General features: G+C 41.0%; 1 protein-coding gene across 2 annotated transcripts; it reads left to right on the top strand.

The window, feature by feature from the left end:
• The first annotated feature begins 334 nt into the window (after window positions 1-334).
• Window positions 335-17,805, top strand: dspa (desmoplakin a). 2 transcript variants are annotated; one of them, XM_085379041.1, is made up of 24 exons: window positions 335-2,414; window positions 3,344-3,428; window positions 3,612-3,730; window positions 3,982-4,123; window positions 5,502-5,627; window positions 6,006-6,065; window positions 6,205-6,372; window positions 6,471-6,575; window positions 6,664-6,759; window positions 6,852-6,977; window positions 7,162-7,314; window positions 7,405-7,559; window positions 7,787-7,913; window positions 8,039-8,225; window positions 8,624-8,862; window positions 9,047-9,228; window positions 9,389-9,527; window positions 10,318-10,511; window positions 10,638-10,800; window positions 10,964-11,047; window positions 11,141-11,248; window positions 11,553-11,651; window positions 11,830-12,327; window positions 14,043-17,805. In XM_085379041.1, exons 1-24 carry the CDS (start codon window positions 2,179-2,181, stop codon window positions 17,262-17,264), a joined length of 6,813 nt encoding a protein of 2,270 aa, XP_085235167.1. In that variant the 5' UTR covers window positions 335-2,178; the 3' UTR covers window positions 17,265-17,805. The 2 variants fall into 2 exon arrangements, with proteins under 2 accessions (XP_085235167.1, XP_085235166.1); XM_085379040.1 differs by having other exon boundaries at window positions 11,830-13,644.
• Window positions 17,806-18,226: the final 421 nt, after the last annotated feature.

The raw sequence follows: 18,226 nt of genomic DNA, 5'->3' as shown, positions 1-18,226 counted from the left end.
GACACAGTGTCACTTGCCTGCAGTTAAATATACCAGCTGTCAGGGTTCATTTTTCCTGTTTACTCAGCGCATGATGTCAGTATCAGTGTCTGGAAATGATATCAAATGTGTGAGGTTACAGTATTAGCTGGTATCAGGGTAAGTGTGACTAATTAGACATAATGTTGGAACGTATTTGGATGGTTGAGTGAACTTATTCTTATTCAGCTTTTGCATTTGATTTAGTGACCTTCACATCTGTGTACTAGCAAAGTCCATGATGGATTTGAGACCTGGAAACAAACATTAGGTTATATATTTACTATGAGGTGAACTAAAGAGAAAGTCAACAGCCTGCTTACTTTCACCAGCGTCTCTTCCATGTATATCTGAATGAATCATGCAGACGGAAAGAATAAAGGGTGGCTTCTCCACTGCACGATGACAGATGAGTATTACCAAATCTGACTTAATGAACCATGTCTGCAGCAGTTGCAACACCTTGACTTATCTGATGCAACAAAAAGATTCCAGAGGAATTATCCTGCAGGGTAAAATGTCAGAATATCTAATGACAGAGTACAGAAAGTCCACCATCCCAGTTTTCACTTTATTGCTTTTAAAACAAAAGCTGTTACTAGACTGGTTTTAGACAAACTCTACAAGTTCAGTCTTGCAGTGTCTTTTGTTTGGGTATCATGTATCACACACACACACACACACACACACACACAACCCACCTGAGCTTCGATATAGGGTGTGTCTTTCCAGAGTGGGACTCTGGACTTTCGAGAAACATTTATTATCACATATTCATTTTGTGTTGCTTTGCGTTTATAAATGAAACCATATCTCGGTGAAACATTTGCACTACTGCTGAAAATATTTTGCATAGGCAAGCTATGCCAAGTTTGTCAAGCGCAATCAAAAAGTTTGACGTGGGAAACTAAGTGACTGAAAATGGTATGAAAATTCCAGTTTAGGGCGTTGGCTCCTTAAAGTCACCGGCGTCCATGCCTCCCTCCCCCAACTATCTCCTCCTCCCTGTTATCGCATGTCTGAGGGGAAGGTCGGGGAGTAAGTATGTGTCCGTTGGCTATAGGTTAAAACACCAGAGGGCACACTCAATCAGCAAAGTGAACTATTGTCACTTTCTGCTGAAAAAGATAATTGCACACACTTTACGGGATATTTTGTCCTCGTCAGATCTATCTATATTTACTTTTATCACCTATCAGCAAAATAAGATACAATCACATTCCAAGAAGTGATTGCACCTACAAATCTGCACCAACATCTTTTTTAAAACACAGACACTGTAGGTGTCTACCCCTCCCTACTATGCCTCTTTGTCTTTCTCACACCCTTTCACTCTTCAGAGCTCAGGCACAAGTGTCTTCTTCAGCACTTCTGGAAAACTAAGAACTCACATGAATTTCATTCTGACCTCAAGAATGTTGAACTCAAGATGATAAATGCTTCATGTAACCACAACCTCCATGCACTCCTCTGGGGATTCAGTGAGCTGATTGCATTGCGTCTTAATTACTGTCAGTACTTGCCAGGCTTTCATTTAAATTTATTTTTGGTCTGTATAAAGGGAGGCAAGGAGCAAACAGGAGGACACAAGGAGCTATTAATTGTGGGAAGAAAAATAGTTACAGTTAACCCTCAAGATCAATAAAGTAACAGGGAGGCTTCACAAGCACACACAAAAACATTTCAAGAATTAAATTCATGGAAAATGTGAATTGTATGGAGCGACTCCACACAGGATAAACGGAATAGCAAAATATATAATGTAAGCCTATGTGATTATTGGAGTCAGGTTAGTCCCCCCGCCTCCCCAGCTCTACTGCGTAAAGTTGGACCTCTACTGTACTTTATAATTCTATCAAGTGGTATTACAACATAAAATACGCACTTTCTGCAGAGTGAAAGGACATGCCCAGCACTTATCTTCCCACACAGGACTGTGTTCGCTTGTGTTTCGTAAACACACCAAGGTGTGGTTTCTTTAGTCCAAAAGCAGCCAGCTTCCGTCTATTCTCAACACACCATTATCTGCGCAACAGGAGACGGGGCGGGGAGAGGCGCAAGGTCTGTCCGCTGTCCGAAAAGCAGAGAAAAAAGACAACGAAAAAGTTATTATTTTAAAATTTTAAATATAGAGAGCTACCCAAAACAAACTCATAAACAATGAGTCTGTACGGATCCCAGTCAAAACTGCCCATGAGCGGCATGAGCAGAAGTACTTCACGACCGGAGTTGTCGAATTACAGAAACGACGTGTTCGGTGGAAACGGCTTCCAAGGGGAATACCAAGCAGGGGACGGCGGAGTCACCTACACCTTCTCCAGGCACTCCGTGCACGGCGGAGGTGTCGGAGGGCAGAACATGCAAGTTAGCATGGGTGGAGGCGGCGGTGCTATCAGGTAAGTGCCCTGAAATCACCTGTTGCTTTTGAGAGTGGTGGGAAAATTGCCGGTGTATTTGTAATTGTAAAGTGTGAAATGCATACGCATATACGACGGAGAAAAGTAGCCGGGGTCTTGGGTGACGCATTAAAAAAAAGAAAAGAATGGAATTACCTGGGAGAAAGCGAAACTAGTTTATATAGTGTGCAAGGTTTTGTCAGCTGATTACTGGCAAGTTGGGAGCATTTATTTATTTTGATGAAGTAGTTCTTAAATTATATAATTGAACATGTAATCAAGCAGATAACTGGGGGGGGGGGGGGGGGGGATCACTGGAAGCCCACCTTTGATTAGAACAAGCACACATAAAATGGAAACTGCACAGTTGACGTTGGCCTGCATTAGTGGTTAAAACTAGTCTTTCGTCAGTCACACAGCCTCGATCTCCTTACCTGGGTCGTCATTTTCTCATTTCCCCCAGGAATACGTATGTCAGCACCAAAAACTGTCGAGCTATTTCGCTTCCAATAATGTGGTGGAATAAAAAGAAAAATACTTTGCGGTGGATGTGGTGGAGTTGAAAGATTACAGCGTCTGTTTTTCCCTTTTGCACTAATCGCTCTTTTTTCTCCATAACTACTGTGGACGGGAATAAAATGCAGACTAGTCATTTTTAAGTCCTTTTTATTTCAAGAAAGTTAGATCTGCGTCTGTTCACTTCAGTTTCCGTGAAAAGCAATTCACAGCATCTGTCTTTGAAACTTTGTGTACTCAAAGCATTAAAAATCCCCAGAACCTAGCATTCATTTTCTTCATTTTTACCTCTTCTGCTTATGTTGTTACGCGAGTCGTTTACAATCATGTTAAACAAATTTTCTCTGTGTACATAAAGAAATAAATACTGCTTCATTGTTTTCTGAATAATAATCCTTTCCCCCCATGTGCAGTGCAAATGCTATTCAGCAAAAAGCCGCATTCTTGCAACAACAGTGTCATGAACAGCTGGAAAGAGCCAACATGATTCTCCGGACTGTAAGTATTTTTGGCATATTACGCGGAACCCAACAGATTTGACTTGTGTTTTTTAACCTTTGTTTTGGGGAAAATATCATATAGAATACTAAAAAAAAAGTCTTCTTAATTTAGGTGTGACAGTAGTTTAACACAATTTTGCAGCATGTAAGATGTCAGTGTGTGTTTTATGTGATTTTATAGGGGGGTTCCATGAAGGATGCTGAGAGGTTTTTACTTCTTGCTGAAGAATCCATCGAGCAGCTGAGGAACTGTAGCCAAACCATGAATCAATTGCGTATACCAAATGGTATTTTCAGAAGGTAAAACAGGATGCAGTATGTTTGTCTTTGCAAAGTGCAGGTGTACACTCGTGTGAGTGAGTCTGTGTACTGTGTTGGTTTGCATTTGCATGCATTAATTCATTACTGTGTAGCAGTATGAGTAATCCTGAATACACTTTTGTATATGTATGTGGGTTTAGAGATTACATGCACTTATAATCAGCTTGTGTATTAGTGTTTATTTTAAAAGATTCAAAGTATTTCTTTCTTTCTTTTGTAAAACTCTGCAGCATCGAACAGTTCCAGCACATGCATGGCACTATTGCTCAGCAGCTTGTGGGCAGTGTGACTATAAGACGAAATAGAGGCAGTGGAAGCTTTGAGGGGGGGAAGTTGTTTAATGATGCTATGGGCTGGATTTCCCAACAAAAGGTGAGCCCCGCATGTTCAGAGACAATAAACACAACAAATATATGCTGCATGGTTAAACTCAGCCATGGGATAGACTCGTGATCTCTGCAGAGTAACCCTGCCTTCCTTTCAGGGATCTTTGTGCCACTTTAAAAAATGCAAAAACTTTAGAAATCAGTTGTCACAATTACAGTTTTTGCACACCAATTCCTTCTTACTAGCATCAGAATCCACGTCTGACGCTTTTAGGGTCATCGTGCGAGTTGAGCTGTTTGTTCTGGCTGAATAATTGTAACTCTTTGTGTATGCATGCCTACGTGGGTGCACTAGTGTGCATCATTTTTTATGCAAAAGGAGGAAGGCAAGGTTGTGCTCTTTTTCTATCAGGCTTTCTGACCACTCGTAACTGAAACCATCTGGACAAAACCTGCCAAAACCTGATCCGTGAGTGAAAGAAGCCGAGAGGGGTGTAGGAGGATTGAAACAAAGCAGGGAAGAGAGTGCCAATGATAGACAGGGAGAGAGAGAAAGAGAGAGGTAGAAATAAATAGAGCAGGAAAAGAGAGGGTGAAAAAGCTGTGGCTGCAAAAAGTAAGGGAGTGTGATATATGACACCCTTCACTGAGTCAGTTGCTATTGGACAGGGCAGTTTAGCCTATCTCTTAACATGCTCGTGGGAAAATGGCCTCCCCAGACCTCTCACCTCACTAGAAACACACCCTATTATTCATTCAGCTTGTCCAGCCTCACCCTTCTGTGTGTCATAATTCATTTACCTGCTGTCAAAACATATTTTCTCTATCAGTCTATGCATTGCTTTTCTTAAATGGCTACAAAGCTAGAGACAGATCACCTAATGTGGCCTTGTGCTGCTAGTTAGGCTTTCAGCTAATGTGCTGACATTCCAGTACATGCCTTTGTTGACCTTTTCCTGTTAGACTTTAAACCATGCTGGTTAATGTCAGACCCTTTGTCTGTAGCGTCAGTTAAGTTTTCATAAAAGAAAAAGGGAGTGGCAAAAGAACGAAAGCCTTAAGAGAGAGGCGAGAGAGAGAGAGAGAGAGAGAGAGAAAAAAAACATTCAAGTAAAGAACAGAGACTGACTTGAGTTGGTTTGCTGGCAGAGCTCCTATCAAAGCTAAGTGCTTTCAACAGGGGGGGAATAGTTGGAATAGTTGCTTAACAATGCACTTAATGATTTTATACTGACACCTAGAGGACCTACAGGGTAGGGTAGGTAAATAAGTCAAGACATGAATTTTACCGTATTATTTCATTCATTTTAATACTTAATAAACCTTCATAGGGCCAAGCATTTGGGTATTCCACATAACACTCTATTTTCCAGTTCAGTGTGTAGTTTAGCATGTTAGATAAACTGTTATTCTTCATCTTATAGCGCATGGTTGAGACCGCTCCATGGGGAGATGACTCCGCTGCCATAGAAAAGCAAATCCTAAGTCACAACAGCTTCCACAGCTCCATTCAAAGGAGCTCAGAAGTGGAACGTGCCAGAGATGAACTGGTAAGTTTTTGTCCTCTGCCTGACCCACGCTATGAAGTTTCTCATAAAGCTTATGTTTTAGCTCAAAGGTTATTCTTTAAAACATAAAAATGCCATGCCATTCTTTGCATTAGGGGTGCATTAATGGTGCAGAAGAAGAAACTCAGGGGAGGGAGCCAATCTGACAGTTAACTGAATAACAGAAAAATAGATGACTAAATGAATACCATAATGCATCCGTCTTGAGTTACTTAATGTTTTGTTATTAAGTGTTGCATTTGTAGCGTAATGTGATATTATTGTATTGTAAGTTACCCCTTGCTTTCTATGCCCACTGTGCATTAAGTATTTTTGTGGGCATTTTCAAAACGGAGCTAAATTAAACATCTCTTTCTTTAGAGTGCAAATGGTGAAAAGTACCACCTCTCCCTACTGGACCAAGAATGGGAAAGCATGATGGTAAAAAAAAAACCAATAATAACAATACTAATAAAACCTAAATAAATAAATAACCTCTTAGAAACATGTTTTAGTTTGTTGGAGTCTTTAGTTTTCACATCATTATCATTATTACAATTTGAAATTTGCTTTGTTTCAGAAAATGTCCCACAGCCGTCTGAATCAGCTGCGTGAGCTTCAGAACATCATCGAGGAGATCTCCCAGGCCATCATTTGGGTGAACGAGAGAGAGGAGGAAGAACTAATCTTTGACTGGGGAGACAAGAACATTGACTATTACATCCCTAAGAAGCAAGAGAGCTACTCTGTGAGAATCGCCTTTTCTTTTTTCCTTATGTCTTGTGTGTTTTGGTTCTCTGGGCATTATGGAGTCCTTACTTTCTGTTTTGTTTCGGTTTGTGACAGAGGCTGATGAGAGACCTGGAGGTGAAGGAGAAAGATTTAAACAAGCTGAAGGTGAAATCAGACAGCCTTCTGGCCAACAGCCATCCTGCCTCTGATAAGATTGATGTAAGGTGTTCTGGTTTCTTTTTCATTTTAATTTCAAACAGCGCATTATTCTGCAGTTTTGTGCTGAGATGTCCATTTGTGCTCACAGGCCTACATGGACACCTTACAGACCCAGTGGAGCTGGCTTCTGCAGATCACTAAATGCATCCATGTTCATTTGAAAGAGAATTCTGCCTACAGCCAAGTAAAAGCTCATATCTACCTCTGGTTTGATTAAAAAAAAGTATATAGCCTTGTATGTTTTTATGTAACCAATAACAAACCTTTATTCCTCAGTTTTTCAAGGAGGCCAATGAGACCTATATGAAGCTACAGAAGCAGCACGAGACAATTCGAAGCAAATTCACTTGTGACAAGAACACACCCCTGGACAAACTCACCGAACTCCTGAAAAACCTGGAGGTATATTTTTGTAGTGCTTGGTTACAATACCACGGGAAAAACCTAAATGTTATTCCTGTACATGCTAAACTCAAACTTTTCCTCTTAAGTGACATGGAAATCATTAAGGCCAGTTTTTTAAAGACTACATGAAAGTATCTAACTTTTATAGCTCAGTTAAGAACTTCAATTTGCTCTCACACAGACAGAGAAAGCACGCATCATGGAGAATAAGAGGCAGGTCCAAAGTCTGGTCAGCAAGTCCAAGTCTATTGTCAGGCTGAAGCCTCGCAACCCCGAGGAAAAGAGCAGCGGCCCGATCATGGTCCAGGCCTTATGTGACTTTAAACAAGACCAGGTAAGATGCATTTTTACACCCACGCACATATGAATAGAATAGAAGAGTTAAATCTTGCAGGTATAATTCAGTATGATCTGCGTGTTTCAGAAAGGTATTATGAAAGGAAATGAGGGCATCCTGAAGGACAACTCACAGCGCAGCAAGTGGCTTGTGACGGGGCCAGGAGGTCTCGACATGATGATTCCCTCGGTGTGCCTGCTCATCCCCCCGCCAAACCCTCTCAGCATCGGAATCGCCACCAAGTAAGAAACATTCAGTCACGTATTGATTTAGCCTGCTGAAGCTCATCTTATTCTTCTGTTCTATAGAATGTGATGCTTTGCTTCATATACAGTACTGGATGCATTGTGGGGCATTTTTTTCTGCAGTTTTGCTTTATCCAGTTCTTCCTTGTGGTGACTTTGTCATAATTCTTTCTACATTTGCAGTTTCTTTTAAAAAGTGACTGTTTGCTTGTGCCGTTCCCCAGAAATGAGCAGTATTATGAAGCCATCATGAGCATCTGGAATCAACTCTTCATCAACATCAAGAGTCTCATTTCCTGGCAGTATTGCCTGAAAGACATCGATTACATCAACTCTCTCACCATCACCATGGTAAGATCACAAAAAACATTAAAATGAAATGTTGCATTCATAATAAGCAAAGTTTCTGTTTGCTCCTGTTTCCATTGTTTCATCATGCCTGGTGCTGTGTCTAACCCTTCTCAATTGTCCTGCAGCTGTCAAAGATGCGTCCTGAGGAGTACCGCAACGTCATCAAAGGACTGGAGACTCATTACCAGGAGTTCATGCGTACCAGTCAAGGTTCTGAAATGTTTGGGGAAGAAGAAAAGAAATTAATGCAGGGCAACTTTGACAAGGCCCAGGCCCACTATGATACACTGGTCATCCAGCTGCCTGCGTACAGTGAGTTTAAATTCTCTTTGCCCTATTCCTACGAGTGTAACGGTTTGTTACTTTGGATTGTTATGACCTTTTTCTTCTCGTTACAATTGCCTGCTTTACCATGCTAGCAAAGCTGGCTTTGAGCAGCAGATTTAACTATGAATAAAAATTACTTTTATTCATTTATATTAATCTTAATCAGTATTTTGTAATCAGTTTATATTCTGGAGTTTAGCAGTTGTATTAGTCATTATGAGCCATTGTTAAAAGTGTAAAACAAAAATCCAAAACCAAAGACCAGGGTGTATGCTTCACCCATGAATGTTGTATAAGGGCAAACCAGCACAATTCTTTGAAGTTGATTTTTTAAGAAAATAGTGCTTTTATGTCAATAAATTCATCTTTGTCATTCAATAAAGGGGAGAAAGAGACAGAATCCCAAAAAGTGGAAAAGGTCAAGGTGACCAAAATCTCTACCCCAAAACCCAATAACCAGACTGCACCACCGAGCTCCTCCTTAAGTCTCACACTGCTCACTAGTCTGCATGAGCTTCGACGCAGGCTGGAGTTGGCTGAATCCGGTCTTACCAGTCATCTCCACATTCCTCTGGGGGATAACAGTGTGTATGAGTGCTCAGTGCATATTCAGAAGCTCCAGGTAATTTATTCTTATAAAGTATAAATAAAATATACAAAATATAGATAATACTCACATTGTATTACATAAGATAATTTGCAGTCTATTAGCAATGATAGCATCATGAAACCCTCATTTTGAAAGGGAAAAAAAAAGAAATTTCAAGATTTGATTTAACTGAATATCAGATAATATTAATTTCTAGACTATGAACCAAGACCTGGACTCAATTTACGATGAGTACTTGCGCCTCCGAGAGATGATTACAAAGCAGCTGGAAGGGATTCCTGCGGACTCGGAGCAAGCCAAGTTCCTTCGCGCTGAATTAGATGTAATCAGTCAAAAACTTGCAGGCCTGCAGGACCTCCAGTCAACCTACCTTCAGAGGTACGTTATATCCATTCTGTCATGATTGAGTAAATGCTGTTTTAAAAAAAAAAAAAAAAAAAAAAAGTGATAAAGTGTAGGAACAGAAGTTGTAGTTGTTCTCACAAGTTCAATATCCTTAACATTATTTTTTAATGTCTTGACTACATTTTTGCAACAGACTATCAGCACTTAAGGCCTTGCTTCAGAGCCTTATCCAGGTCGAGGATATCATTAAAGTTCACGAGGCCCGACTGACCGAGAAGGAGACCAGCTCTCTGGATCCTCGGGAGCTGGAAAACCAGCGCCTCACACTAAAGGTTTGATGCACATTTTATATTTTCACAAGTGTTGTCTCTTGCTTTGCTGGAATGTAATCCTTCTCTGAGCTCCCATCTGTATCTTAGAATTGTATCATCTAGGCGGGCAAGAACAAAAAATACATGAGTAAATAAATAATATCAGCCTATATTCCAGTATCAGTATGTCTGTGGTAGAGTAATATAGGCTACTAATATGGCTTGAATGATGTAAAAATAGTGTATTATTAATAAGCTTTTCAGCTTTCTTTGAAAGCAAGTTGCTCTGAAGGTTATAATTCAGAGCCAGTATTAAATGGCTCATCAGGCTATAAAATGTGTTATAACAATGTTATAATTCTGGTCATTTTTCTGCATGACGAGTTGCTGCCATTTCTTTATGACACATTTTAAATGGCACACTTAAAATTTTTATAGGAGTGTTTTGACATTGCAGCTGCTTTTTTGCATGTAGGGATCGAAATCTACAATCATTTTGCTTGGCTCCTTTTTACTAGCAGTGATCAAATAATAACCAGTTCATTTTGGTGATAAAAACCTGAGATTTTACTTTGACTCAACACTATTAAGAGTTTAGTCTTTTGATACCTTTTTTGTGTGTATGAAATAACCAGATGCCAATGTCTGCTTTTGTCTCAAGTTAAGTTTTTTTTTTTTTTGGTTTTTTTTTAATATATCAAAATCATGACATACATTGTCCAAGTGTGCAGCACCAGTTTTAAAAATGTAATGTGGTTTAGATAAATGGTTCTAAGTATTCTTTTTTTGCGTCTGTTATTCTGTATTGTAGCAAATGAAGAGTGATTTGGAACAGAAAAGAGACCTGCTGACATCTATGGAGTCTGAGCTTTCTACAGCAGTGCACTTGAATGGTCAAATTTCTGACTCCTTCCACAAATGCGACATAGATTTATCCAAATACTCAGTCTTGGTGCGTCAGTTGACTGACCGCTGGCGCCGCATCCAATCACAGATAGATAGCAGGTATGGTAGAATTATTCGTCCATGTTCATATTGGTCCAATACTTATTTTTCTGTGTTGCCCATTCATCATTGCTGGTAACAACACTAAAAATATTCTTTCATTCCTTCCACTTCCTTTTCCTTCAGAGTGTGGGACCTGGAGAAGCAGGGGAATCAGTTAAAGCATTATCAGCAGGGCAGCACTTCCCTGGAACAGTGGATAGACAATGCCAGGAAGCGCCAGGACACCCTTCAGACCATTAAGATCAGTGACATCCAGACCCTAATGGACCACCTTAATCAGCAGAAGGTATGTCTTTCTCTGTTTACATCATGTTTATTGTTTTGTATTGTTTTGAACTGGCCTGGTCTGATTTTGACTTGGAAATATCTACTATTTACTGCTATGTGTTTCATGGATTTTGTATTATTCAGCAACAACTCTGTTTGTTTTGTTTTGTTTTAATGTATAGGCACTTCACAGTGAAATCAAAGGAAAGAAAGAGAAAGTAGAGGATGTACAGAAAAATGCAGACACATGTGCAGCCTCTATAAAGGTCGGTAGTTGAATTTAAAATGCAGTTATACATCTAAAAGTGTGCTAGACTAGACAGCAAAATGAAAGTTTATGTTGCGTTGTATGTTTTCAGGACTATGAGCTGCAGCTGGCTTCTTACAGTTCAGGCCTGGAAACTCTTCTTAATGTTCCCATCAAGAGAACTATGCTGCAGTCCCCTGCTTCTGCTGTCAGACAAGAGGTATGGACGTTGGCCTTCAAACACTTTGCTCTAATCACCTTTTCATATGCATATTTATTAATATTCTAACTTTATGTTTATTGTGAGCATTGCCATTGTTAGTATTGTACATTTGGAAAACAAGTTAGCCGTTGTATATTTTTGGAGTTATTGGTTAATTGCCATTTGTTTGTTGAATTGAACAGTGGATACTTTCTTTATAGGTTTATATAATATAATTAAAGTTACTCCCTTATTTCTTTGTGTCCTTTAAACATGTAATCATTACCAAATTACTCATCATCTGTTCATTTTGTCTCATCAGGCAGGTGACCTACAGACTCATTATATAGAGCTACTTACCCGCTCTAGTGACTACTACAAGTTCTTAGGGGAGTTGCTGAAGAACATGGAAGAGCTGAAGGTGGTTACTGAATTTGCATATTGTTGTTTAAAAACTAGTATTTCTGTTAATTAATGATATTTTAATAATAAATTCTAATATTAGAAAAGAATGAATGATAAATTTAAAAAGAGGTTTATGTGAGAGTATGACAGGATGTAACTGATGTGCTTTCTGTTTTCGCCCTTTCTTTCCTCAGATAAGGAACACCAAGATTGAGATGCTTGAGGAGGAACTGAGGCGTCTGAAGGAGGACCTCAATGATCGTAACCAGAAAAACAAGTCTCTGGAGGATGCTATGGCCCAGTATAAGATGGAGCTTAGTCAGTTACAAGATCAAGTCATTTGTACTGAGGAAGTGAAGAGAACCTCAGTAATACAGGTTAATGCTGCCAAGGAGAGCCTGGACAGCACACAGAGCAAGCTTCATGAGCTTAATGATGAGCTGACGCGTATTAAATACCAACTTGATGAAGAAAAACGGAAAAGGAGGCTGGCAGAGGAGCGCTACAACAGCCAACAAGAGGAGTATGAAGGGGCTGTTCGCCGCAGACAGAAAGAACTGGAAGAACTCAGCTGGACTAAGATTGACTTAGAAAAGGCAGTGAAAGACAAGGAACGTGAAGTTGAGAGGATGAAGATGCAGCTGGAGGAGGAGGCAGCACGTCGACGAAATGCTGAATCTGAAATGTCAAAGGTAAGAACACAGTGCACCCAGGAGATTAATCAACTTAAGCAGACATACGAGACAGAGATCCACGTTACCAAGACCACAATCCTGAAAGCCTCACAGCAGAAAGAAGAAGACGCAACAGAGCTGAGGCTGCAACTTGAAAGACTCGCTGCTGAGAAGAGAGATGTAGAGGAGGAGCTGAGGAGACTGAGGCAGGCGATTGCTATTACAGAGGAGCAGAAAAGCAGGGCAGAACAGGAGGTCAACCAGCAGAGGGCCTCAGTGGCACAAGAGACTAGGGTGCGCAGTGAGCTGGAGGTGCAGCTGATAACACTCAAGCAGCAGAGAGAAGAGAATGAGCTCAAGTTGAAGGAATCCACCAGAAACAATCAGGAAAAGTCCCGGGAAATCAGCGTCCTAACATTTAACCTGGAGGAAGAAGGGAAGAAGCGGAGAGCTCTGGAGTTGGAAATAAATCACCTGAAACAAGCTGAGGCAGAGCTGAAGACAAAGAACACTTCATATCAGGAGACAATTAACAAACTAAAAGTGTCTGAGCAGGAGATCCGTATCACTCGAGTGGAGCTGGAAAAGCAGGCCAGTGAGAAAACTAAGGCTGAGCAGAATTATGCCAGGCTGCAGAGCCGTGTCAGGGAACTTCAAAGCTCTCTGGATGGGAAAGAAGCTGAGCTGGCAAAGCAGAAGCAGGTAACTCAGGAGGAGTTCACTCGTAGAAAGCGAATGGAGGCTGAGTTGGAGAGGATGACACATACTTGCAGAGAGCATACCACCACAATTAGCTCGCTAAAATCAATTCAGATAGAGGCTTCCACCTCTGGGAGAAAGTATGAGCAGGATCTCAAGGCTCTTCAGGAGGCTCTGGATAAGAGTCTGAGGGATCACAAAGCTACAAAGGAGGAACTGGCAAGTGTAACAGCTGAGCTGAAGATACAGAAACAGAAGCTCCAGCAGGAATTGACCCGTATTCAAGAACTAAACCTGCGTAATGAAAGCCTTTATAAGACTATTGAGGAGAAGAGCCGCCAACTTAATGAGTATACCACAGAGATTGAGAAGCTAAAGACTCTGACACAGAACCTCACAAAGGAGAGACTGAAATTGGAGGAGGAGCTGAGAACCGTTAGACAAGAGAAAGATGAGATGAAGCTCAGCAAAGATGCTATTGATGGAGAAAGTGCTACTCAGATTTCAGCCTTGCATGTCCAACTCCAGAGTAGCATCAAGAGGACGTCAGAGCTCCAGGGTCTCATCAATGACCTAACCAACGAGAGAGAAAAGCTTAAATCGGAAATAAACAAATTCCAAAAGCAGTCAATTGAGGTATTTTTGATTGTACTGACGGATCATTACCAATCATCACATCTAATGATAATAAGCGCTCCTTGCATGACTTGGTATACATGCAATAAAAGTGAGCCTGATATCAGAGTAGCCGTCTATAATTTGTGATTTGCCTCTTTTAGCTTAGCATTTTTGCATGTTTTTACTTACTTACAAAATAGCTATGCATTTCATTTACCCATTCACTTATGGCACTTATGAACTTCATTCTTACCATTAAACAGTTTAACACTAACATGCTGGTATGCACAAATATGTACGTTAGTTCAGACAGGTCTAACAAATGAAGGACATGTAATTTAATCTAAATTGTTTGTATTCTATATGTGGGAAAATGTCTTGCATACATGACAATATACTTTTTTATCTCTTCACAGACTTCGCTTGTGGTGCAAGAATCCCAAAGCAAATACAGTGAGCTGCTGCTGGAGAAGGATAGTTTTCTGTCCAGGATTAAACTGTTGGAGCAGGACAAGACTCGTCAGCTGCGGTTAGAAGAGGAGCTCAATCGCATCAAAGTCACACTAGAGTCCGAGCGTCGAAACAAACAACAGCTGCAGGAAGAGAAAAATTCAATTTTCAAGGAGCTAAGCACTATAAAGAGCCAGTATGAGCTGAAAAGTTCTCAGATTAGGCAGTGCGAGTCAGACAGAGATAGAGCCGATCGAGAGAGGCTTTCCCTCAAGAGCGAGATCGAGAGGCTCATGAGGGAGCTAACGAGTATTGAAGAAAGGTACAAGAGCCGTCTGTTGAGCTCAGAGAAAGAGGCAAAAGAGCTGGCTCTCAAGAAGGAGTCCCTGGAAAGAGAAATACGCAGACTGCAGCAGAGGCCCAACACTCTGAATATGCAGACCCAGACAGATGAGAAGGTCCAAACCATTGATCCTTCAAAGCTTCTGTTTGACAGCGTGCGCCGCAAAGTTACAGCCCATCAGCTTTGCGACTGTGGTATCATTAGTAAAGCTACTCTAGATGAACTCCTAAAGGGAAGACGGACAGTGAGCGAGGTAGCTGCAGACATCCAGGTTAACCTTAAGGGCAGTGGCATCATTGCTGGTATGACATCTACTTCTCAAAGGAAAATCCCGTTCACTGAAGCCAAAAACAAGAATATGCTCAGCCCAGAGAGTGCCCTTAAGCTTCTGGAAGCTCAGGCAGCAACAGGCTACATAGTGGATCCTGCATTTAATGAGAAGATGCCTGTGGATACCGCCTGTTCAAGAGGGATTGTAGACACGGAAGACAGAGATACCTTGTTGAAAGCTGAAGCTGCTAGCACAGGTTTCAAAGATCCATACTCTGGCAAAGTGTTATCTGTGGGTCAGGCTTGCAAACAAGGCCACATAGACAAAGAGACAACCATCCGCTTGCTCCAGGCTCAAGAGTCTGTTGGGGGTATACTGGATCCTGTTTTGGGTGTCTTCCTACCAAAAGATCTGGCCTTGGACCGCAATCTTATTGACGAGGACCTCTACAGGGCTCTGACTAAAAAACCAACCTGCTATCTGGATCCAACAACTGGACAGAAGACAACTTACAATGACCTTCGGATGAAGTGTACAGTGGAACCTGTTTCTGGCTTGCTTCTGATCTCTGGTCCAGAAAAACCCTTGACAGTGAAAGGTCTCCGTGGTGAAGTCTCTGTCTCGGAACTCATCGAATCTGAACTTCTGGATGAAACTGACTTGCAGAAGCTCAGTCAGGGCAAACTCACTAGCAGAGATATTGAAGACAAGCTAAAGACCTATCTCCATGGCTCTACCTGTATTGCCGGGATCTATGATGAAGCCAATGACAGAATCCTACCTTTTTATCAGGCAATGAAGGAGGGTCTGCTTATGAGAGGCACCACGTTGGAGCTTCTTGAGGCCCAGGCTGCTTCTGGCTTCATAGTTGATCCAGTCAACAATGTTTTCTTGACAGTGGAAGACGCCAGCAAGAGGGGTCTGATAGGGAAGGAGTTTAAGAACAAGCTGTTGTCTGCAGAGAAGGCAGTAATAGGATACAGAGACCCAAACACAGGAAAAACTATATCCCTCTTCCAAGCTATTGAGAAAGATCTTATTGAGAAGGGTCATGGAATCCGACTGCTCGAGGCTCAGATTGCCAGTGGTGGGATTATTGACCCCAAAGAGAGCCATCGTATTGATGTTGCTGTTGCCTATAAGAGAGGATACTTTGATGAGGAGATGAATGAAATCTTATCTTATGAAGGGGATGACACAAAAGGATTCTTTGATCCTAATACCAAGGAAAATCTGACATATCTTCAGCTGAAGGAAAGGTGCATCAAAGATGAAAAAACAGGTCTATTACTGCTGCCACTAAGAGACAAGAGAAAGCCCCAGAAGACGCAGGAAAGCCGCACAAATGTCCTACGCAAGAGGCGGGTTGTAATCGTTGATCCAGACACTGGGCTTGAAATGTCAGTGAGAGAGGCCTACCACCGTGAGCTGATTGACTACGATACTTTCCTGGACTTGTCAGAGCAGGAGTGTGAGTGGGAGGAAATAACTATAACAGGGTCAGATGGCTCTGCACGCTTGGTTATAGTAGATAGAAAAACTGGAATCCAACATGATATTCAAGACTGCCTAGAGCGTGGTGTCATTAACCAGAGCACTTTGGATAAGTATCGTGCTGGAACAATGACCTTGACCCAATTTGCTGACGAAATTGCCAGCAGAAGCAGCAGCCTTGAAATGACCATTGCAGCCAGCAATGTTGATGACATGATCACCTGCAGCAGCCCCACCCACACAACACCATCTTCTCCTACTGTCCGTAAACGCTTCAACAGTATATCTATTACAGTCTCTCCCCCTGAGATGTTTGATGACCACAGCCCTGTGGGGGCTATATTTGACACAGAGACCTTGGAGAAAATAACTGTTAGTGAAGCGCTTAGAAGAGGCATAGTTGACACTCTTACAGCACAGAGGTTGCAGGAGGCCCAGGCATGCACAGGTGGTATCATCAACCCTGCTACTGGTGAGAGACTGTCACTGCAAGATGCTGTCCATCAGAGCATCATTGATGAAAGCATGGCCAGTAAACTGAAACCTGCCCAGAAAGCTTATGTTGGCTTTGAGGATGTGAAGACTAAAAGAAGGATGTCTGCGGCAGAAGCAGTCAAGGAGACATGGCTGCCTTATGAGGCTGGCCAGAGATTTTTGGAGTTTCAGTACCTGACAGGGGGCCTGATTGAACCTGGCACTGGACGTCGCGTCAGTATTGAAGAGGCTATCCGCAGAAAATGGCTAGATGGTCAGGGGGCCCGGAAGCTTCAAGACACTCGGAACCACCAGAAGAACCTGACCTGTCCCAAGACTAAACTGAAAATATCCTACAAAGAAGCCATGGACAGCTGCATGGTGGAGGAAAGCAATGGCATGAAGATGCTGCAAGCCTCATCTGTGTCTACCAAGGGAATCAGCAGCCCTTACAATGTCTCTAACCCAGGATCTCGCTCTGGCTCAAGGGCTGGGTCTCGTACCGGCTCGAGGAGTGGATCACGTAGAGGCAGTGTGGATTACACCTCTACTATGACCTTTACATCCAGCAGCAGTACCATTTATAGTTCTAACACACACTTTTAATTCACTCCACAGAATGATAATAATTAATCACATAAGAGTAGCATGTCTTTTGCAGTTTGCTTGTTTGCTTTTTTTTTTTTATAACCATTTTAAAAAAAAAACAAAACAAAAAAGAAGTATTGTACTTAAAAGATTGGGGAGGTGTTTTGTTTTTGTTTGGTTTTTTATTTTTTTTTAGACCTTTTTTGTTTGCAGGTTGTAATGATAAGTTTCAATATTAGATGCTGAGTGCTATTTACACCTTTATCACAATAGATTTTTAGTAGATATAACCTTATTTCAGTTCATTTTACTACATGATGACTTTTTATAACAATATATAATAAATGCCTGTTGATTTCATCTTTAACGTGACCTCTGAATAAATTTCGCTTTTGTTGTGTTGTGTGAACATGACAGGTTAATTCATGCATTATTGAAAGAACATTTGTTGTTGTTGTTAATTGGAAATCCTGAGGCTTAGCAATATATGTTTTACATTGCAATACAACATATTTTACATTGTAACTGTAGAAAATTGTTGCTACTAAAATGCTGTTGCCCGCTATCAAAATAAAGTTGTTACAGAATTTTACATGCCTTTTTGTCCTGGTTCATTTAAATTAGCTGTTGCGTGTATGAGGAGAAGATAGCTAGACAGCATTGTTTATAAGGATGACTCTGATTGTAATGCTAAAGTTGTTCTGGGATCCCTGTTTAAATGCAACTCACTATATTACCCTTGATCTTACACAGATTGAGAGTGAAGTTTCACTCTTCAGTTGATTGATGGTAGCTTGAAATATCTGTTAATAAACTACATAAATAAATAAAAACATTGCATAAGATATCATGAAAGATCCATGATTTACCTTCTGAAGGAGGTTGATTTGGATCACTGGAGATCCTCATATGTGTAATTTGAACTCTGTCTATGTTAATGTAATAAAGTGACTATTCTAAAAAAAAAAACTAACGGTTTG

Source organism: Diplotaxodon limnothrissa, linkage group LG18, assembly GCF_057381915.1.
Source record: "Diplotaxodon limnothrissa isolate DT_005_m linkage group LG18, D_limnothrissa_male_GT1.1, whole genome shotgun sequence".
NCBI classification, from domain to species: Eukaryota; Metazoa; Chordata; class Actinopteri; order Cichliformes; family Cichlidae; genus Diplotaxodon; species Diplotaxodon limnothrissa.
The sequence above is the reverse complement of the archived record's forward strand: the minus strand, read 5'-3'. Positions and strand labels throughout refer to the sequence as shown.